This window comes from Eptesicus fuscus, chromosome 9, assembly GCF_027574615.1.
Source record: "Eptesicus fuscus isolate TK198812 chromosome 9, DD_ASM_mEF_20220401, whole genome shotgun sequence".
In the NCBI taxonomy this organism is placed as follows: domain Eukaryota; kingdom Metazoa; phylum Chordata; class Mammalia; order Chiroptera; family Vespertilionidae; genus Eptesicus; species Eptesicus fuscus.
In genome coordinates, this window is record NC_072481.1 from 48118224 (window position 1) to 48134358 (window position 16135).

The 16135-nt window shown below is 45.8% G+C and overlaps 1 protein-coding gene across 2 annotated transcripts in view; it reads right to left on the reverse strand.

Annotated features, from left to right (window-relative positions):
• Positions 1-1517: 1517 nt before the first annotated feature.
• The window catches only part of GNG12 (G protein subunit gamma 12), a 122244-nt gene continuing 107626 nt past the window's right edge, over positions 1518-16135 (reverse strand). For both annotated transcript variants that reach the window (XM_054720932.1, XM_054720931.1), the window contains exons 3-4: positions 7083-7194; positions 1518-5426 (exon numbers count right to left, since the gene is read on the reverse strand). In XM_054720932.1, coding sequence (XP_054576907.1) covers positions 5301-5426; positions 7083-7175 — 219 coding nt within the window. In that variant the 5' untranslated portion in view covers positions 7176-7194 and the 3' untranslated portion in view covers positions 1518-5300. The remainder of the gene's footprint in view (positions 5427-7082; positions 7195-16135) is intronic.

Consider the following 16135-nt stretch of genomic DNA (forward strand, 5'->3'; position numbering starts at 1 on the left):
TAATAGATGTGAATGACTCAGATAAGGAGACAGTCATTGTTGAAACAAAAGGGCTCTTCTGAAGAGAGAGGTTATGAGCGGTTGGCAGTGGTAAAGGGGTAGAGGAGCAAGTGGAATAGAACTGTACTCTGAAAAACAAGCTAAAGGTGATAGTCACACCAGGTTGTGCAGAGATGGATAGAGCTGATCGTGGGACTAGGTTCTGCAGTCAGAGCTGTAAGCTAAACGTTTGCAAACTTGGGCATAGGGAAGGAAGGAGGGAGAAATACTCGACTGACTGACTACCTAGCTTTACATAAGGTGGCTTATAATGACTACCCATATGTATATGTGTATTTTGCCAATGAGAAGCTGATCACTGCTCATAGCCAGGAGAGCTGAAAGGCCATGTAACATGCTCCTATCATTACCTGCAGGTCTGAGCTCCTTGTTCATGACATTAAGTATAACATATCATCTGCCATGATTGCTTACATAGTCTACCCATTTTGGCCTCGTTAACCTTCCTCTCTTCACCTTGTTTTAAACTCAATGCTACCCAACCCTATCTACCATCCCCCATGCAATTGTCTTCCATTGAAAGTCACAAGGACTTCTGATAGTTTGGCCTGTGCCAGAGAAAGTGTTTGTCAGTTGTTGCCTATTTTTCATGGTGAAAGTGTCTAAATTCTTCAGTCCTTTCCTAGAAAGGATGAAGTGACTATCACTTGCTCCAACCCTTCGTAGGGTTTGAGTACTGGTTCTCAGAAGCAGAGGCCACCTCTGCCCAGTCCGTAACCAGGTGCTCACTGGCTGTTTTTCCCTTTTTGGATGAAGTTGTCTTTCCTTCATCTCCGTGGGAATCCCAGCCCTAGGGAAAGGGGTTGAGGAGGAGGCTGGGCACCTTCAGCAAACACTTGGTGACTATGAGTCATTGCGAGTCTAATGACCTTCTCATTTGTTATCTGTTGCCATGGTCACTGCTGGGTCTCAACATGGAAAACAGCCCTCCACACATTGGGAATCCTTATGTCACTCCCTGACAACCTCCACTGACTTCCTGTTTCTTGTGGGACAAACAGGTAGTATGGGAGAGACACTGCACACTAGCTTTTGAGCTCCCTTTTCTCCTCCATCATTTCCTCCTAAGACTTCATTCGAATGCTTAAAGGGTTTCTTCTCTGAAGACCCAGCCCAAACATCACCTCCCTGATAAGCCTTCTCATGTGTAGCTCTCTTTCTTCTGGGCTCTCATAGCACTGGGCATTCCCCTGAATTATGTGGCACGTTTCACACGGTGATGTAATTATTCGCTATATGTCTGTGATTCCTACCCTCCTCACTCGAGACTGTAAGCTTCTCATGGGCTGATGTGTGTCTGATTTGAGTGTCATCAGAGTCTGCATTCAACACCTGGCTCTCAGCAGGTGCTCAGAAAGTGTTAACTGAAGGAATGAAGGAAAAGGGGAAGAGAACTGGTCTTTTCATTTGTTCAGCTAAACACGCGTAGGATGACACAATGAGGCACTGACCCAGGACAGAGATCAATGGTGCTTTAATGAAACGTCTTTCAAATCTGTGAACATGTTAGCTGTGAAACAAATGCTTTTATTCTTTCCATAGGACAGATTTCCAAACAATGATCACAGTGTTTAGGTGAATCAGATGCTGGACAGATGAGTAGCCAAAGAATTTTATAAAATAACAAGATCCCATCAACTACATATCAAATTTTACTGAGACATCAAGAGAATATATGTTTATAGTTACATAGCTAAAAACAAGACATTATTACAGCAATCAAGTTCACAAAACTAGAAAAAAAAGGCTGTATGACAAAAAGGCCTTTCATAAGCTATTAAATGAGCATACATGATAGACAAACCAATTTTATATTTGAAGTAGCTTATAGCACCAACACGTTGGCAGACAAGTAGGGGGGTGGGCCCTTGGCCCGAGGCATCTGAGAGCGGGAAGGGATCTCAGCCACCATCTAAAACAAGCCCCTTGTTTTACAGATGGCAAGTGGAGGCCCGGGGAGATGAAGTGCCTTGTCCAAAGCGATAGGACACAGGGACACAGGACTGGCTAGAAAACTAAGCCACCCAGCTTTAGGTAAGTGCTCTATTTTAACATACATATAATTCTATTGATTTAATGTACTTTTTCCTGTTAACAGGTACACCATAAAAGAAATCAATACAATTCATAACATAGTCTGTATTCTATTTATTTTATTGAGAAAGGACTGGCATGTAGTGTAATTCACTTCTTAGACCTATTCAGTCTTAAATCAAAATTGGGGGGAGTCACTCAGACGACACTATTGTAATTGGAAATCGGTTGAAAAGAGGCATCTGAAGAGAAAATTTGGCACATCCCCCCTTACCTAAACTAACCTATGTCTCAAAATCATCGGTACAATTCTTTTTCTGATAGTTTAAAAACCAGTCAAGTACAAAAATAGTCCAAATAAAGAGAAAGCAAATCACGCCTTTCCTTTAAAAGATAAGGATGGCACTTTTTATTTTAATAAAGTAAGGAAATATAAAAACCTGATTCTTTTTAGAAAAAAAAGTACTTACAATCTATAACTTGGGAACCACCTGGTATATAAAGTGTTTTCTCTCTAGAAAATTCTTTGGAGTCATGACATTTTGTCTAGCATGCCTTGCCATGAGCCTGAGGCCTCAACTGGACAGATTTATGATGAATGAATGAAGATATAAGAATAAAAAAAAGATCACTGTTAACAGAAGCAGCATCAAAGACAAAGCAGAGTGAACATATGTAAATGGCTTCATAGATAGGAAGCCAAGAAGCTGCATGTATATATGTGATTGTGTGTCATTATAGTGGCAGTCGGAAAAATAACACACACTGGGCATTTGTCCATCATCATAAACCAGCTGCTGCAGAACAGTTGAACTGTGGCTTCATAAGTAGAATAAAGCCTGATAAATAAAAGTGACTTCTGCATATCATATATATGTATACATATATTATATTTTCTCACATAGACGTCTAGCTATAAGTAAGTCAGCATTTAGCTACAATTTTCCCCCCTTGGGTCCAGCATTGAAGGATTTGATTTCACTTTTCTTGAACAGGCCCTCTACCTAGTTAGGAAGTTACGTGACAATTATACTTATGGCTCTTATGCCTGGCCAGCAAAAATAAAATAAAATCTCCTGGGGCCTCAATTCTATTCCTTATCATTACAAGCATATGAACAAGTATATAGCAAAATATATTTGTTTTCTGTTAGGTAAAAGAACATGTTTTAGTATTGAAGAATAAACTATGCCTGCTACCAAAATTGTGCACACACCTATATAATAAACATAATTTCATGAAAATACTTTAACAAGACGTATTATAAATATTTAAAGAAACAGTGTTCTGAAACTACCAGAAAAATGTACTTATTAAAAAAAAAAAGAATATCTCCTTAAGTGAAGCATTAAATGTTAAGTTGTCTTTTTAGTGTACATTTCAAAGTTCACTGTTGGAAAGGTGAACCCTTCTCCCTCCTAGACAGGTGACTTGGGAATTGGTCATGTTGCAGAACCAAACTCCAGATGACAAAGAGGTGTAGGGCAGTGGCGAGATTCACGTGGTCTTAGAAAAACGAGGGCAGTTCACTATGCTGAGTAGACAGGTGGCGTGGAGAAATACTGAACATATTTGAGCAGTTTAAAAAATGGTCCTGCATTTGTTTATCCACAATTACCATAATACTCAAAGCCCAGACATTCAATTTTGAAAGGGGCTTGCATGGTAGAGCAAGATTGCACCGAACTAGGAAAAATCCGTTGCAAATAATTCCTTCTTGGGGTTGAGTCCTTTTTTGAGAATATGTTTATTATCCTTCATTAGTAGGTATTTTGAATGAACTAAAGATGAATTAAAATATCAAAGGCCAAGGGTATGGTTTGGGCCCTTAAGTGAGCATTGAATAAAAAAAAAAGAACCTCTCTTCCCCTTTGACAAAGTTAACATACTCTCTGGTTATAGGAGATTCCTTCTTTTGGGATCGACACTGTGAGGATGTGAGGCTACATTTGTGCCCAGAGGAAAATCAAGGAACCCAATGCCCAGCGGCTGGAACCCTTGGGCCCGGGTCATATGCCACTGAATCCACGTCTCTCAGATGGTTTGTGGACAAGGTAGGGATGACACTGACACTGCAGATGTTTGAAAAGAGCTTGTGTCTTAATACCGTTATGTTTTTTGTATGTTCAGTTCCCACCATGTTCCCCACACTGGGTGGGGAGGTGAACATTACCTCTGCCAAGAGATGTTCTGGCAGGAGAGGAAAGATAAAAGACAAGGCAGTGAGAAAAAGAGGAGCTAAGTCACCAAGTCTGATCAGGAATAGCAGCTGGTTTTCAAACATTGCTGATCCTCTCTCTGCCAGGCTCCTGAGCACTCTGTCTGTCCATTCCCATCGTTAGGGTGGCAATGGCAGGTGTTGTGCCCTGGGCACACCCACCCAGTGTCCTCCGCTTCTCTAGACTCAGGATCACTGAAGCCCGAAAGGCCTCTTGGGAGTGAATACCTCACATTATAAAAGGGCGTTCAGGTCACTTTAAAATTTTTAATTGGCACAGTTTATTGTAGCCGAAGAGGGTCAGCAAGAGATGACTTCATTACTTGATGGCAATGAATACAACCTTTAGGATGGCCTTTAGTTTTTGTATAATAACTATATAAAAAGAATTTCTTATTCTACTTACACATAGCTTAAGATAAAGGGATAACTTCTGGAGCTGAGGGACTGATGGTATGGAGAGACATTTTAATAAGCAAATAAGCTTTGATATGTGTATATACAAAGACATGTATATATACCTATATACACAAAACACTCCTCATCCGTATACACTGTACAGGTTGGCGCAACCCTATTAAGAACACATTATAATATAATGGTTTAAGGACTTAAGTTATTCTTGGCATTTTAATCTAGACAGGGGCTTAGGTAATTTAGGTCTTGACATAAATGGATCATTCATATATTTGAAAGCATATCTTTGTGTTTTTTAAAAGGCCCAGACTGACTTTTCGTTAAGCAGCAACCCAATATGACACCATGGTTACCAAATGGAAAACAAGATTGTTACTTTGTATTAGATCAGTAAAGGGTATTTCAGAGAAAGGACACCTTGGAAAATAAAGACTTCGGAGTCTATTATTCCATGTTAAGAGCATTTTAGTTATTAGCAGTGGTTACCAAATAAGCTGAAGGTAATTCTCTTCAAGGAGCTGCTCATAATTTGATTTGCTGAAGAGACGTGAGGAACGGGTTCACTCTTCCTCTATAAGATGATGCACGTTTTCTTGTCCTTGAAAGGGTTTTCTGAGGTTGGTATCCCTATCAGCAGAGGGTCATTCCTGGCATGCTCCTCACAGTAGGACATGAGATCGGCTGATGCCTTTGATACCTAACATGCAGACAAACAAGAAAGGGAATGCTTTATTTACAAACTGGGGGGGGGGGGGAAGTGTTTGAATGCTCATGCATTGGGTGGAAGACTGTTAGAGAACAATGTCCGTCGCAGATTACTCGTTGAAAGGGGGAAAGGTACATTTACATGGCGAAATCTGGCATAAAAGGCCTTCCTTAATCAAGGGATAAAACTGACATCATCTATCTCCTACTGTGAACACTGACACATCACCAGCTAGCTAGTGTTCCGCCAAATCATTTAACTGGAATCTAATTATCAGCAAACAATTCCATCTGGAATGAGGGCCACTCTGCAGAGAGAGCAGCCTGGATTCTTCATGAATGAACTGTGTGTTAGATAATACTAGTATTCTCAGCGGATCCTGAGTGTTACCACTGTACGGCGGTCGTGTAGGAGAATGCTCTTGTACTTGGGTGAAATATTTAGGGGTGATGAGTCACGATGTCTGCCAATAACTTTTAAGTGGTTCAAAGAAAAAAAAAATTATATGTATTTTGTGAGTATGTGTGTGCAGGGACAGAAAAAGAGAGGGCAAAATGCTAACAATGGATGAATCCTGGTAAAGAGTACATGGGTGTTTGCTATTACAACTCTTTCATAGATTTGACATTTCTCAAAATAAAAAGTTGGGGGGGGGGTTTAAGAAAAAAAAGAATCAATGGAAGGTTGTATCTTAGTTTCTATCTCCCTCCTCCCCACCCCCAAAATCGATTAGGATGCAGAACACAGTTAAAAAACCAAATTATGGGTTTAGAGCCAAATACTACTGGAGTTTCAAGATTTACTGATTGGGCTTGGGAAAGTAAAAAAGAGACAGACAAAGCCAGCATGGGAAGATGCAGGGCCTCGCTCTGGCTCGAGTTAAAAATGGAAAATGCCAGGCCCAGTTCAGAGGCTGGTGGGAGATCCCTGCGAATGCTCAGACCAGTGTCCTCAGCTGAACCCTGTCAACTACAGCAGGCCTCGTGTTTTAAAGACAGGTGACTATCTCCAGGCCCAGAGGAATTTATCAGGTGACTGCTTCAGTTTCTAGGAAACAGCATTACTCACAGCATTCCAGGGCACTCACCGCCTAGTCCTTTCTTGGGATTTTTTTTTTTTGGGGGGGTGGGGGAGACTCCTAAGTTAGGTGACCTAGCACATACCTTCCCGTTTCTACCAGGGCTGGCATGGCTCACCCAGGTGCAGAACGTGGCCACTAAAGCCCACACACAGTTAGAAAGCTGCATTCTCCTAAAAAGGAGACCCTGATTGCTGACTTGTGATGCAGGCCTGCCTCAGCTGCACTGGTAAATCAGAACACTTAATAAATTCCAGGGGGATGACGAGGAATCCCTGTGCCAACATAAAACCCAGCAATCCCGGGACCTGACCGTGTTGGCTCAGGGAAGGTAGGCCCTCTGGAAATGCTGCCACAGGTTTTAGGTTTTCTGTCCCAATAGAGAGGCTAACTCAGACGCTCTGGCTTCCCGGTGCTTTTGAAATGAGGCCTGTGCTTGGTAGAAATGAAGAGTCTATGGCTTGCAGCTTGTTCTAGGAACATCCCGGCACCAAGCTGCATTAAGTAGCATCACCTTCTCTGAAACGTGGCCTGGCCTTCAGAAAACACATCCGATCCAATCATCTTACCTTTATTCTCTCGATGGAAGCTTCTAGTCTTAACTGCTGCACAGTTCTCCTTGCCTGGGTGATGTTGTTGGTGCTTGCTGTTTTGCTTGACATCTTCAATTATTGTTTTTACCTGAAAGCCGAAGTGAGTTTTTTTTTAAAAGGTGAATAACAATCATCTTTATGTTGTTTAAACATTTTTAATGCTTTGTGTTACCCGAGGGGGGGAAGGATGCATTTTCCCAGTCAACATCTATGAGGTACTGAAATACCCCTCGGCAGTGAGTGGTGGCCTGGGTGTCTAAGCTTGCTACCCATTTGAGCACCTTCATAAACCTTTGGTCTGCAGAAGCCCAGTACTAGTTAGTAGTTTAATCCATGCACCCCACATACAGCATAAAGTAGCCTGTTCTAGGGCTTTCTAAAGGGGAACAAATACACATAAACATTTGCAGTAGGTAGAGGGCCCCCAGCAAACGTGATCATGTGCAACCCGAGCCACGTTACACGTGCAGTTAGTGCTACTGCTGTGTGCTTTAATAGAAGGCTTGGTTTTACTTCACTCTGGCTCTCTTACCCAACTATTACACGGATGCAAGTTATGGCAAAAGACAGTGCCCCCGGAGAACTCTGCACAAAGGGTGCAGTTTTAGGTGCTACCAGGATTTGCAACAGTTGGGAGAATATTGGTTAGGCAGGTAAGGACGTTATCCCAGAAAGCGTAGGGACCTCTCAGCGACAGACAGATCCACAGCAAATGGCAAGTGGGATAAACTGAACAGCCCAACATATTTAGTGAAACTTAGTCATTCCCTCCTTTGACCTCTCGGGCCTCCTCCTGGCAGCCAGGGCACTTGCTAATCCTGCACCCACCACATGTTCCCGGGTTTGACTCTCCTCTCGGGCCTCAGCCCTTGGATTCTAGTCTGCCTCTTCCTCCCTTTCCCCAGCCACCCAGTGAAAATCAAAGGAAACCTCCTGGACCTTGAGCTTCAACCCCTCTGGTTGTCCGGTGGTATATTCTAAGGGGAGGGCCGGCTGGAGCCCTGCCATATATGGCTAAGTTCTCTCTGGGCCTAGTGGCATCTGCAGGGAAATGCAGAGCTGGCAGCCGGGAGGCAGTTCTGTGACTCATAGGAGCAGGTGGATGACGGTAGGTGGGCCTCCTCGGTGCTGTGCGAGGGCTGAGCAGTCTTAGGGCACTGTGGCACCAGCGGCAAACCCAGGTTGTCTCAACGTTGTGGAGGGGCCGCAGCTGCCCAAAGCATGTCTGCCATAAAGGCTTAGACCAGACAAGGCTGCAAAACACAGGTGACCTCTGCGCTCCGCCGTGTCCACCCGAGTTCCACGCTTAGAACGCTCCCAGTGGCTGAGTTCAAGGCCTTGGGTAGGGCTTCTGCCCTCTGAGGTCACAGGCAGCCTTGGGTCAAATGCACCAATAAACCTGTGTGCAAAACTCTGAAAATCCAGCCGAATCAGCAAGTGTCACATTCCTGGGTTTGGACCCTGCCTCTGCCTCACACGAGCTGGACGAGACTGGTTCCTGAAACAGGTTACTTAGCCTCCACGAGCCCAAGTTTCCTCACTTGTAATATAAGGATACAACTATTTTTGAGGATTTAATTTGCTGACGCACACGTAGTGTTCAGCATAGGACCAAGGCACTCTACGAACAGCAGCTGCTATTATGTTTCTCCTTCGGGGTCACACCCAGCACAGCGAACCGAAATTCCCTGTGTACCTACCTGTCTGCCTCCCCTGGTCAATGAGCCCCAAGGGTTTGGACTGACGAGGTCTTGGGTGGTCTATGGGCATCAGCCCCCCTTTTTGATAGCATCTGTAGGCAGTTCTGCTGCACGCTAGTGTCAGGACAGAATGGAATGGTTTGTGACATCCAATAGAGGAATCCCCTGAAATAAGGAAGCTTGAGCAGTGCAGAAGCTGGGAGGAGGAATGCTGGGGCGGGGCTGGTGGCTTAGGGTGACCTCGTTTCAATACACTCCCAGACCAGCTGCCTCTTCCTCAGATTCTTCAGTTGTCCCACCCCACCCCAGCAGGCCTAGGAGGTCCTCCCGGGGATTTCGCTCACGCCCACTGGCCTGGCCCAGCCCATTCCTGTGCTCCCAGGCACGAGCTTATTAACAGTCTTTGAAATGGGACCCAGGCAGCAGGCAGGCTCGCTGTGAAAAGTATGAAGTGCCCCGGTTCACAGCTCGCTGCTTCCAGATTTTGTTCCCTGTGGCACGTTACCCTGGGCTCCCCTGCCAGCTGGCCCTGATCCTGAGCACCGGCCCCCCAGCCTCCAGAAAGCGAACATGACACCCTTTCCGACGGCCTGTGGTTTCCAGGCTGCACCCCAAGGACTTTCTAAATGTTCCCCTTGCCTGAGAATAGCGCCAAGCATTCTCCTCTTCTTCTCAACCTCCAGGGCTAAAGTTTCCAAGGCCTGAGCAAGCTTTCCTGTAACTGCAGAACAGTTCACACAAATCAGGACCGGATCAGTCCTTGCTCCCACCCGCATGGCCATAAGCAAATAGTCCGCAGTCAGGTTCTATTTATAAAATGCTTGGGTAGGCCTCTCGAACACTGGCCAGAAACTTTGCATCTAGTACATGAAGGACTTTCTTACTTCCTGACTCTATTATAGTCACGATTAAAAACAGCCAGCAATTCACAATGCACACCCGCCAGCATGGCTCCTTGCAGCTCTCCCCTATCCTGAAGTCTGTGTTCTGACCTACCCCCTCCCAGACTGCCTCCCCAGGCATCAGACAGCTTCTCCACTGCTCAGGTAGCCTGCCATCCCCTTCTGCCCTGCCAGCCTCTCTCGGGCTCCCAACTCAAATACAGTTTCTCTTTTCCAAGAATAAAATCTTATAACATGCTTCCTGTGGAGAAATCAGATCAAAATTATATTGTTTCAACTTAAGAAGCTGAGTTGCCTCTTGTCTGTGCAAGGAGGGCCACTGCTGTTAATTCTTGAGCAGTGGGGGCTGTGTACAGGGGCTGGAGGGCCCGCTGAGGTTTTCCTCCCAAGCTGCAGCTGCTGCTTCGCATCTCAACAGCTGGGCCTGAGCAGAATCAGAGCAAGAGGCTGGGAGACAAACACCTCTGCACCTTCAGAGGGTTTTCTTTGGTCTTCCCTTAATGGCAAGGATATCTAGCTGTTTGTTTGTGCTACTAGGTGGATGAAAAGCATGCTTTATTCTTACTCCAAGAATAGCTTCCAAGGCAAACAATACCTGCTCTTTGTATGGAACTGCAGACTGCACACGGTGCTTTCATATGCATTAGTCCATGAAGCCTGGCTCTAATTCCAAAAGGTATATCACGATTTTATCCTTGTTTCATAGATGAGACAACTCGGGTAAGAAAAACTTGCTCCAAGCTAACCTAGTTTGTAAGCCTTTTCACCCCAGAAGCCACACTTCCCACGGTACCACACAAAGGATGCAATGCCAATAGATTTGATTCACAAACACTCAGGCCATCACTGAACAGTCCACGATGTGGTTCTTAATCAAGGGTGACCTTGAAGCTCCAAGACCTGGAGTTACGAGCTTGCCGACTGCCTCATGTTTGTACAATACCTGTTCTGGTGCAGAAGGTATCTGTTTATCTGTCTAATGCCCTGGAGGACAGTCCCCTCCTGCCCCCCATCCTCTCCCTGTCCCCGCCCGGTCCGCAAGTTAAGCAAGAATGTTCTTGCTGCTGCTCCTAGGCAAGGACTGAGGTCAGCATCTGGAGATCTTGAGCCACTCAGAAAGGCCAAGGCCTGTGCATGCCTGTGCAGACCTCCAGTAGCCTTGTTTTCAATTTTGCATGGGGCTAACAGATTTGAATAAACATATATAGCAGTTAGCTATTCAGATAATTTGCATTGGTTTTGAAGCTGTTGTTCATCTGAATTCCCAGGGTCCTAGAAATTCCTAGGAACAGAATGTCCCCTTAGGGAAATATGGACATTTTAATCTTTGTCTAGAGCAGGCGTCCTCAAACTACGGCCCGCGGGCCACATGCGGGTGTTTTTGCCGTTTTGTTTTTTTAACTTCAAAATAAGATATGTGCAGTGTGCATAGGAATTAATTCATAGTGTTTTTTTTTAAACTATAGTCTGGCCCTCCAACGGTCTGAGGGACAGTGAACTGGCCCCCTGTTTAAAAAGTCTGAGGACCCCTGGTCTAGAGAGACCGGAAGCAGGGAGAGGTGGGAAGAATACCACACTCTGGAAGGAAGACACTAGGCCGCCCCAGGATCTGCATCACAGGTCACCATGGCCTGGCCAGGGATTGGATCACTGGAGTGAAGCCAATGCTCGTGAGCACACACACCCCTCGTGGCTGTTAGAAAAGAGCAGGCAAAACAAAAAACAGGTTTCCACTTACCCTCTGATCTTGCCTTCAGCGACCAGGGTATTACTCCAGCTCCAGCCTGTCCTCTCATTTGTTAAAGGGGGCACAATCCCTATCTCCTAGGGTTGTTGGGAGTGCCTATCAGTGATGCACCCTGTACATGCAAATGCTCAATGAATGCTGGGCCCCTAGGCTCATTAACAAGGCAGAAAGCACGTATGTGGCGAGACACAGGAGGAAAATTCAGACAGCACAAGAATGTCAAGGTCATATGACCAGGCAGCAACATCTTTCTAAGATGGCAGGAAGTGTGGGGAGTGCAGAGTCAGATCCTTAGGAACAGTTTTCCTATTTTCATGAACACTTATTTTCCGTCAGGGTCTATGGGCTGAATCCATCCCACAGATGTGTTTGGTTGGGGCCCACAAAGGGTTAACTCAAAAGGATCTGCGTTTTAACAGAGTGATTGTCAAAGTTTGCCAATGAAAGACTTCTGGAAAAGTCGGAGAAATCTTACAATCCGGGCTGGATCGGAGTAGTGGCTGCCCCTTTCACACTTGCTAGCCCCCTTGCTGAGCCCTCTAGTTGAACGTGTGATAGGGCCTTCCTTTATACTGTGCCTTGGCTATCTAGTTCCAGGCATACTCAAGGATTAGGCCAGGGGACTTGAGCTCACTCCTGCCCCTTCCTAGCTTTGGGGCCCTGGGAAGGACTTGTCACCTCTCTAAGCCTCAATTTTCTCATGGGAAAAATGGGGGATAATAATACTTTTGTATCTCAAAGGGCTGTTAAGATCAGATAAAATAAGCATGTGAGTGTAATAAGTATAAAGAGTACTTGGGCTGAGCATTAAGTATGTGCACCCTCTGATCACATCCCATGCAAAGTGCTCGAAGCACTCCACAGTCCCTGCTGGGTGGCGCTGGGCAGCTACCCTGCCCTCCTGGGCGCCTTGCTGTAGTGCAGGGATGGAAAGTGAGACGCGAAGTCTCCTCGTGGTATCAGCTGGATTGCGCTCCCTTCCCCCCATTTCATATGTTGAAGTCCTAACCCCCAGTACCTCAGCATGAACTGTATTTGGAGATAGGGCCTTTAAGGTGGCGATTAACTTAAAAGGCGATCATTAGAATGGGCCCTAATCCAGTATTATTGGTGGCCTCATAAGAAGAAGGAATGCAGACACAGACGGGTACAAAGGGATAACCAATTGAAGACACAGGGAGAAGCAAGCCATCAACGAGCCAAAGAAAGAGGCCTCGGAAGAAACCTACCCTGCCGAAACCTTGCTCACAGACTTCCACCCTCCAAAACACTGAGAAAACTCATTTCTGTTGTTTAAGCCACCCTGTCGGCAGTGCCTCGTTATGGCAGCCCGAGCCAACTCAGACACCAGGTTCCCCAGCAGCTAGGGCTCTGGGTGACCCAAGGGAGAAGGCCACTCTCCTGCTGTTGGCTCATTTCTGCTGGCAAGCGGGGTGGTGGGCAAGTTGCTCTTTGTGGAGGTGGTGGCACCCGGAGTCGTCACTAGCAATATGGTGCTAAGAGCTGTGTGGCTGCAGCAGCCTCCCAACTCTTCACTTCCTGCCTGGCCCTGGGGCCAGTTCTGCGGTGAAGACTGGATAGAGCCCTCCAGGCCTTTCTTTGATTATGCAAGCTCCCCATCCCCTGAATTAAAGCCCATTCTGCTGTTTCCGAGAGCGTTTCTGTTTGCTATAGCTGAATCCCAACTGATACACAATGGTTAATGTGCCATTTTGTGATCCGTAAATAACTTGCAAAGGTCAGCTATGATTCCTATTAGTATCAGGCCACTATTGCTGAATACGCTAAATTCTAAACCTTTTTTAAAAAAAATATTTTTATAGATTTCAGAGAGGACGGTAGAGGGAGGGAGAGAGAGAGAGAGAGAGAGAGAGAGAGAGAGAGAGAGAGAGAGAGAGAGAAACATCAATAATGAGAGAGAATCATTGATCAGCTGCCTCCTGCACGCCCCCCACTGGGGATCGAGCCCGCAACCAGGGCATGTGCCCTTGAAAAGAGGGAAAGGTAAGACAAAATTCTTTTTCTCCTTCTCCCTGACCAAAGCCCGCAGGCCCTGAGGCCAAGGGTGGTTGACACTGTGACCTGTCCGATCCTGCTCCCCATTCAGCACTGACTGCAAAGAGCAAAAAGAACAAAGTGCCCGTCGGGGAGGAAAATGGGAGAGAGATGAGGAAAGGCTGCTGGGAGCGGTGGGAATCATGGTTGGAGATGGGGAGGAGAGAGTGATCAGAGCTCTTCTAAGAAGTTTATAGACGCTCAGGATCAGCAGAGTGATAAAGAACATGGGCAGCTCTCTCTGGAGACCTCAACAGAGCTCAGCTGCTAGAAGTTGTGCTTCTGTATTTGCAAGCCCTTCTGAGGTCCTCATTTTTCATTAGTTGATTTTACCCGCCATCCAGGGCACATGTCCCTGAATAATAATAATGATGATGATGATAAAGTTGCTGTTATAATGATGAAAATGGAAAACTACCGCCCTAGCTGGTTTGGCTCAGTGGATAGAGCACTGGCCTGTGGACTGAAGGGTCTCGGGTTCGATTCTGGTCAAGGGTACATGCCCAGGGTGTGTGCTCAATCCCCAGTAAGGGGCATGCAGGAAGCAGCAGATCAATGATTCTCATCATTGATGTTTCTATCTTTCTCTCCGTCTCCCTTTCTCTCTGAAATCAATAAAAAATATATATTTTTAAAAAAAAAGAAAGTGGATAACTACCACCACTTATTGAGTACTTAGTATGTGTTAGGTAAGTCAGTTCCATGAATCATTTCATTTAATCCTCTTAGAGATGAATTCTTTTATCATTTCTATTTGACAGCCAAAGCACAGAGTGGTCAAAAAGGTCTTGTCAAGATTACGTTGACTTAACGAAGCAGAGCTGGGACTCGGACCACCTGACTCTCAAGGTCATCCTCTCAATCACCACTCTGTACTGCTTCCCCCGAACATCAAGGGTACAAGGACAGAGTGGGGAGAAAGCAGGGGCAAGTGTGAGCCAGGAGCACGGGCCTGTTGCTCATGCTGATAGGTGGTCTCTATAGCAAAGGCAGCACTAGGGGCCGTGGGAAAAGACCTAAGCGAGAAGAATTGGCTATTCTTATTTGAGAGGAAAACTGCCCCAGATTCCAGGTAAGACTGTTGCTAAAGAACAGGATGGTCCCATCCTCCTCCCGTCCTTAGCAAACCTGGCAGGGAACCACGAGGATGAGCCAATCCTGGGTAATAAATCTGGAGGAGAGAGCTGCCGAGCCTGAGCAGCGGGTTCCTCACTTCACTGTGTATCTAGAACACTTGGGGCACCTGTTAAACAAATCTGCTTCAGTAGGCCTGGGGCAAGGCCCAGGAATCTGTCTTTAAAAGCTTCCAAAATGATTCTGATGTAGGTCCTCAGGAGAAACACTAATAATGATTATTAGAGCCTCCGCCTCTTAGTCATAACCATGTTTCCTTCTGCCTGGCCATGAGAACTTACCGATTTAAAAGAATGCCCCTTTCTATCCATGTTTGCCTTTGCAAAGCTCTGAACAAGCCCTGGAAAATTCTCATTTTTAAAAATGTTCTTACCCTCCAGGATTAAGACTCCTTCAGTTTGAAATGGCTCTTATCACTTACTATCTTTCTTTGCTACAAGAGTCTAACTTTGTTTTCTTAACATATGCGTCCTCCTGGACAGTGTCTCCTCCCTGGCTTCAGTGATGCTGGGCTCTCCTGTCCTTGCCTGCGCAATGACATTCTGCATCTCTCCTTCTGGCTTGGTTTCCCAGGGGCTCCATGGTGGAGGCCTGGTGTGGCAGAGTGAACAAGGGCTCTCACAGTCAGATGCAGTTCAAGTCCTGGCTCATCACTTACCACCTCAAGTGGCTTCAGTTCTCTGATTTTCAGTTCCCTCATCTTTGACATGGGAAGGGATAATAATAGTGCCTCTCTCATAGGCTTGCTACCAGGAGGAAATGAGAGAACATATGTAAATTACTCGGCACCTGCCTGACCCACACTGGCCCTCAGTTACGGGAGATGATGCTCTCCCCTTCTGACTTCAGCTATGACCGCATACAGCGCTGATCCTTTACCCTAATCCCAATGTCGAAATGAAAGCCTATTTAAATTTACACCCGAATGGTGCACAGCTGCTTCACACACAGCACGCCTAAAGCAATGAAACATTGCTGCCTGGTCCCGACCTTTCGGATGTCCCTTTCTCAGTGAGGGACACCACCACGGCCCTGTCATCGCGCATCCTTCTGCCCCAGCCCTCCTCCTGATTCCTTAGGCCCAGTGCTGTCCAATACAGATGTGGGATTTTAAATTCTGCAGTGGCCACATTAAAAGGAAGTGACATTGATTTGGATGAGCCACATTTCAAGGGCTCAAACGGTCACTTCAAGTGACGGCCTGATTCGACAGTGCAACCCTACACCCTGGTACTTTCCAAATTGTCTTCTTACTTGGACAACCCCCCATTTTTATTTTTCCCCATTCCCCTGGCTTCTATTTTACCTCAGCGTTGGCTCCCAGAACCACTACAGCCATTGCATCAGCTTTGGAACAGGACTCATGCCCCTTATCTTCCCCAATCTAGTCTCTCTTGACCACTGTGCTCTGAGACAGCAGCACTTCCAGCTTATTTCTGTCTCAAAAAAAAAAAAAAAAAAAAAAGGATTCCCTGGTGCCCCCAGGAAAAG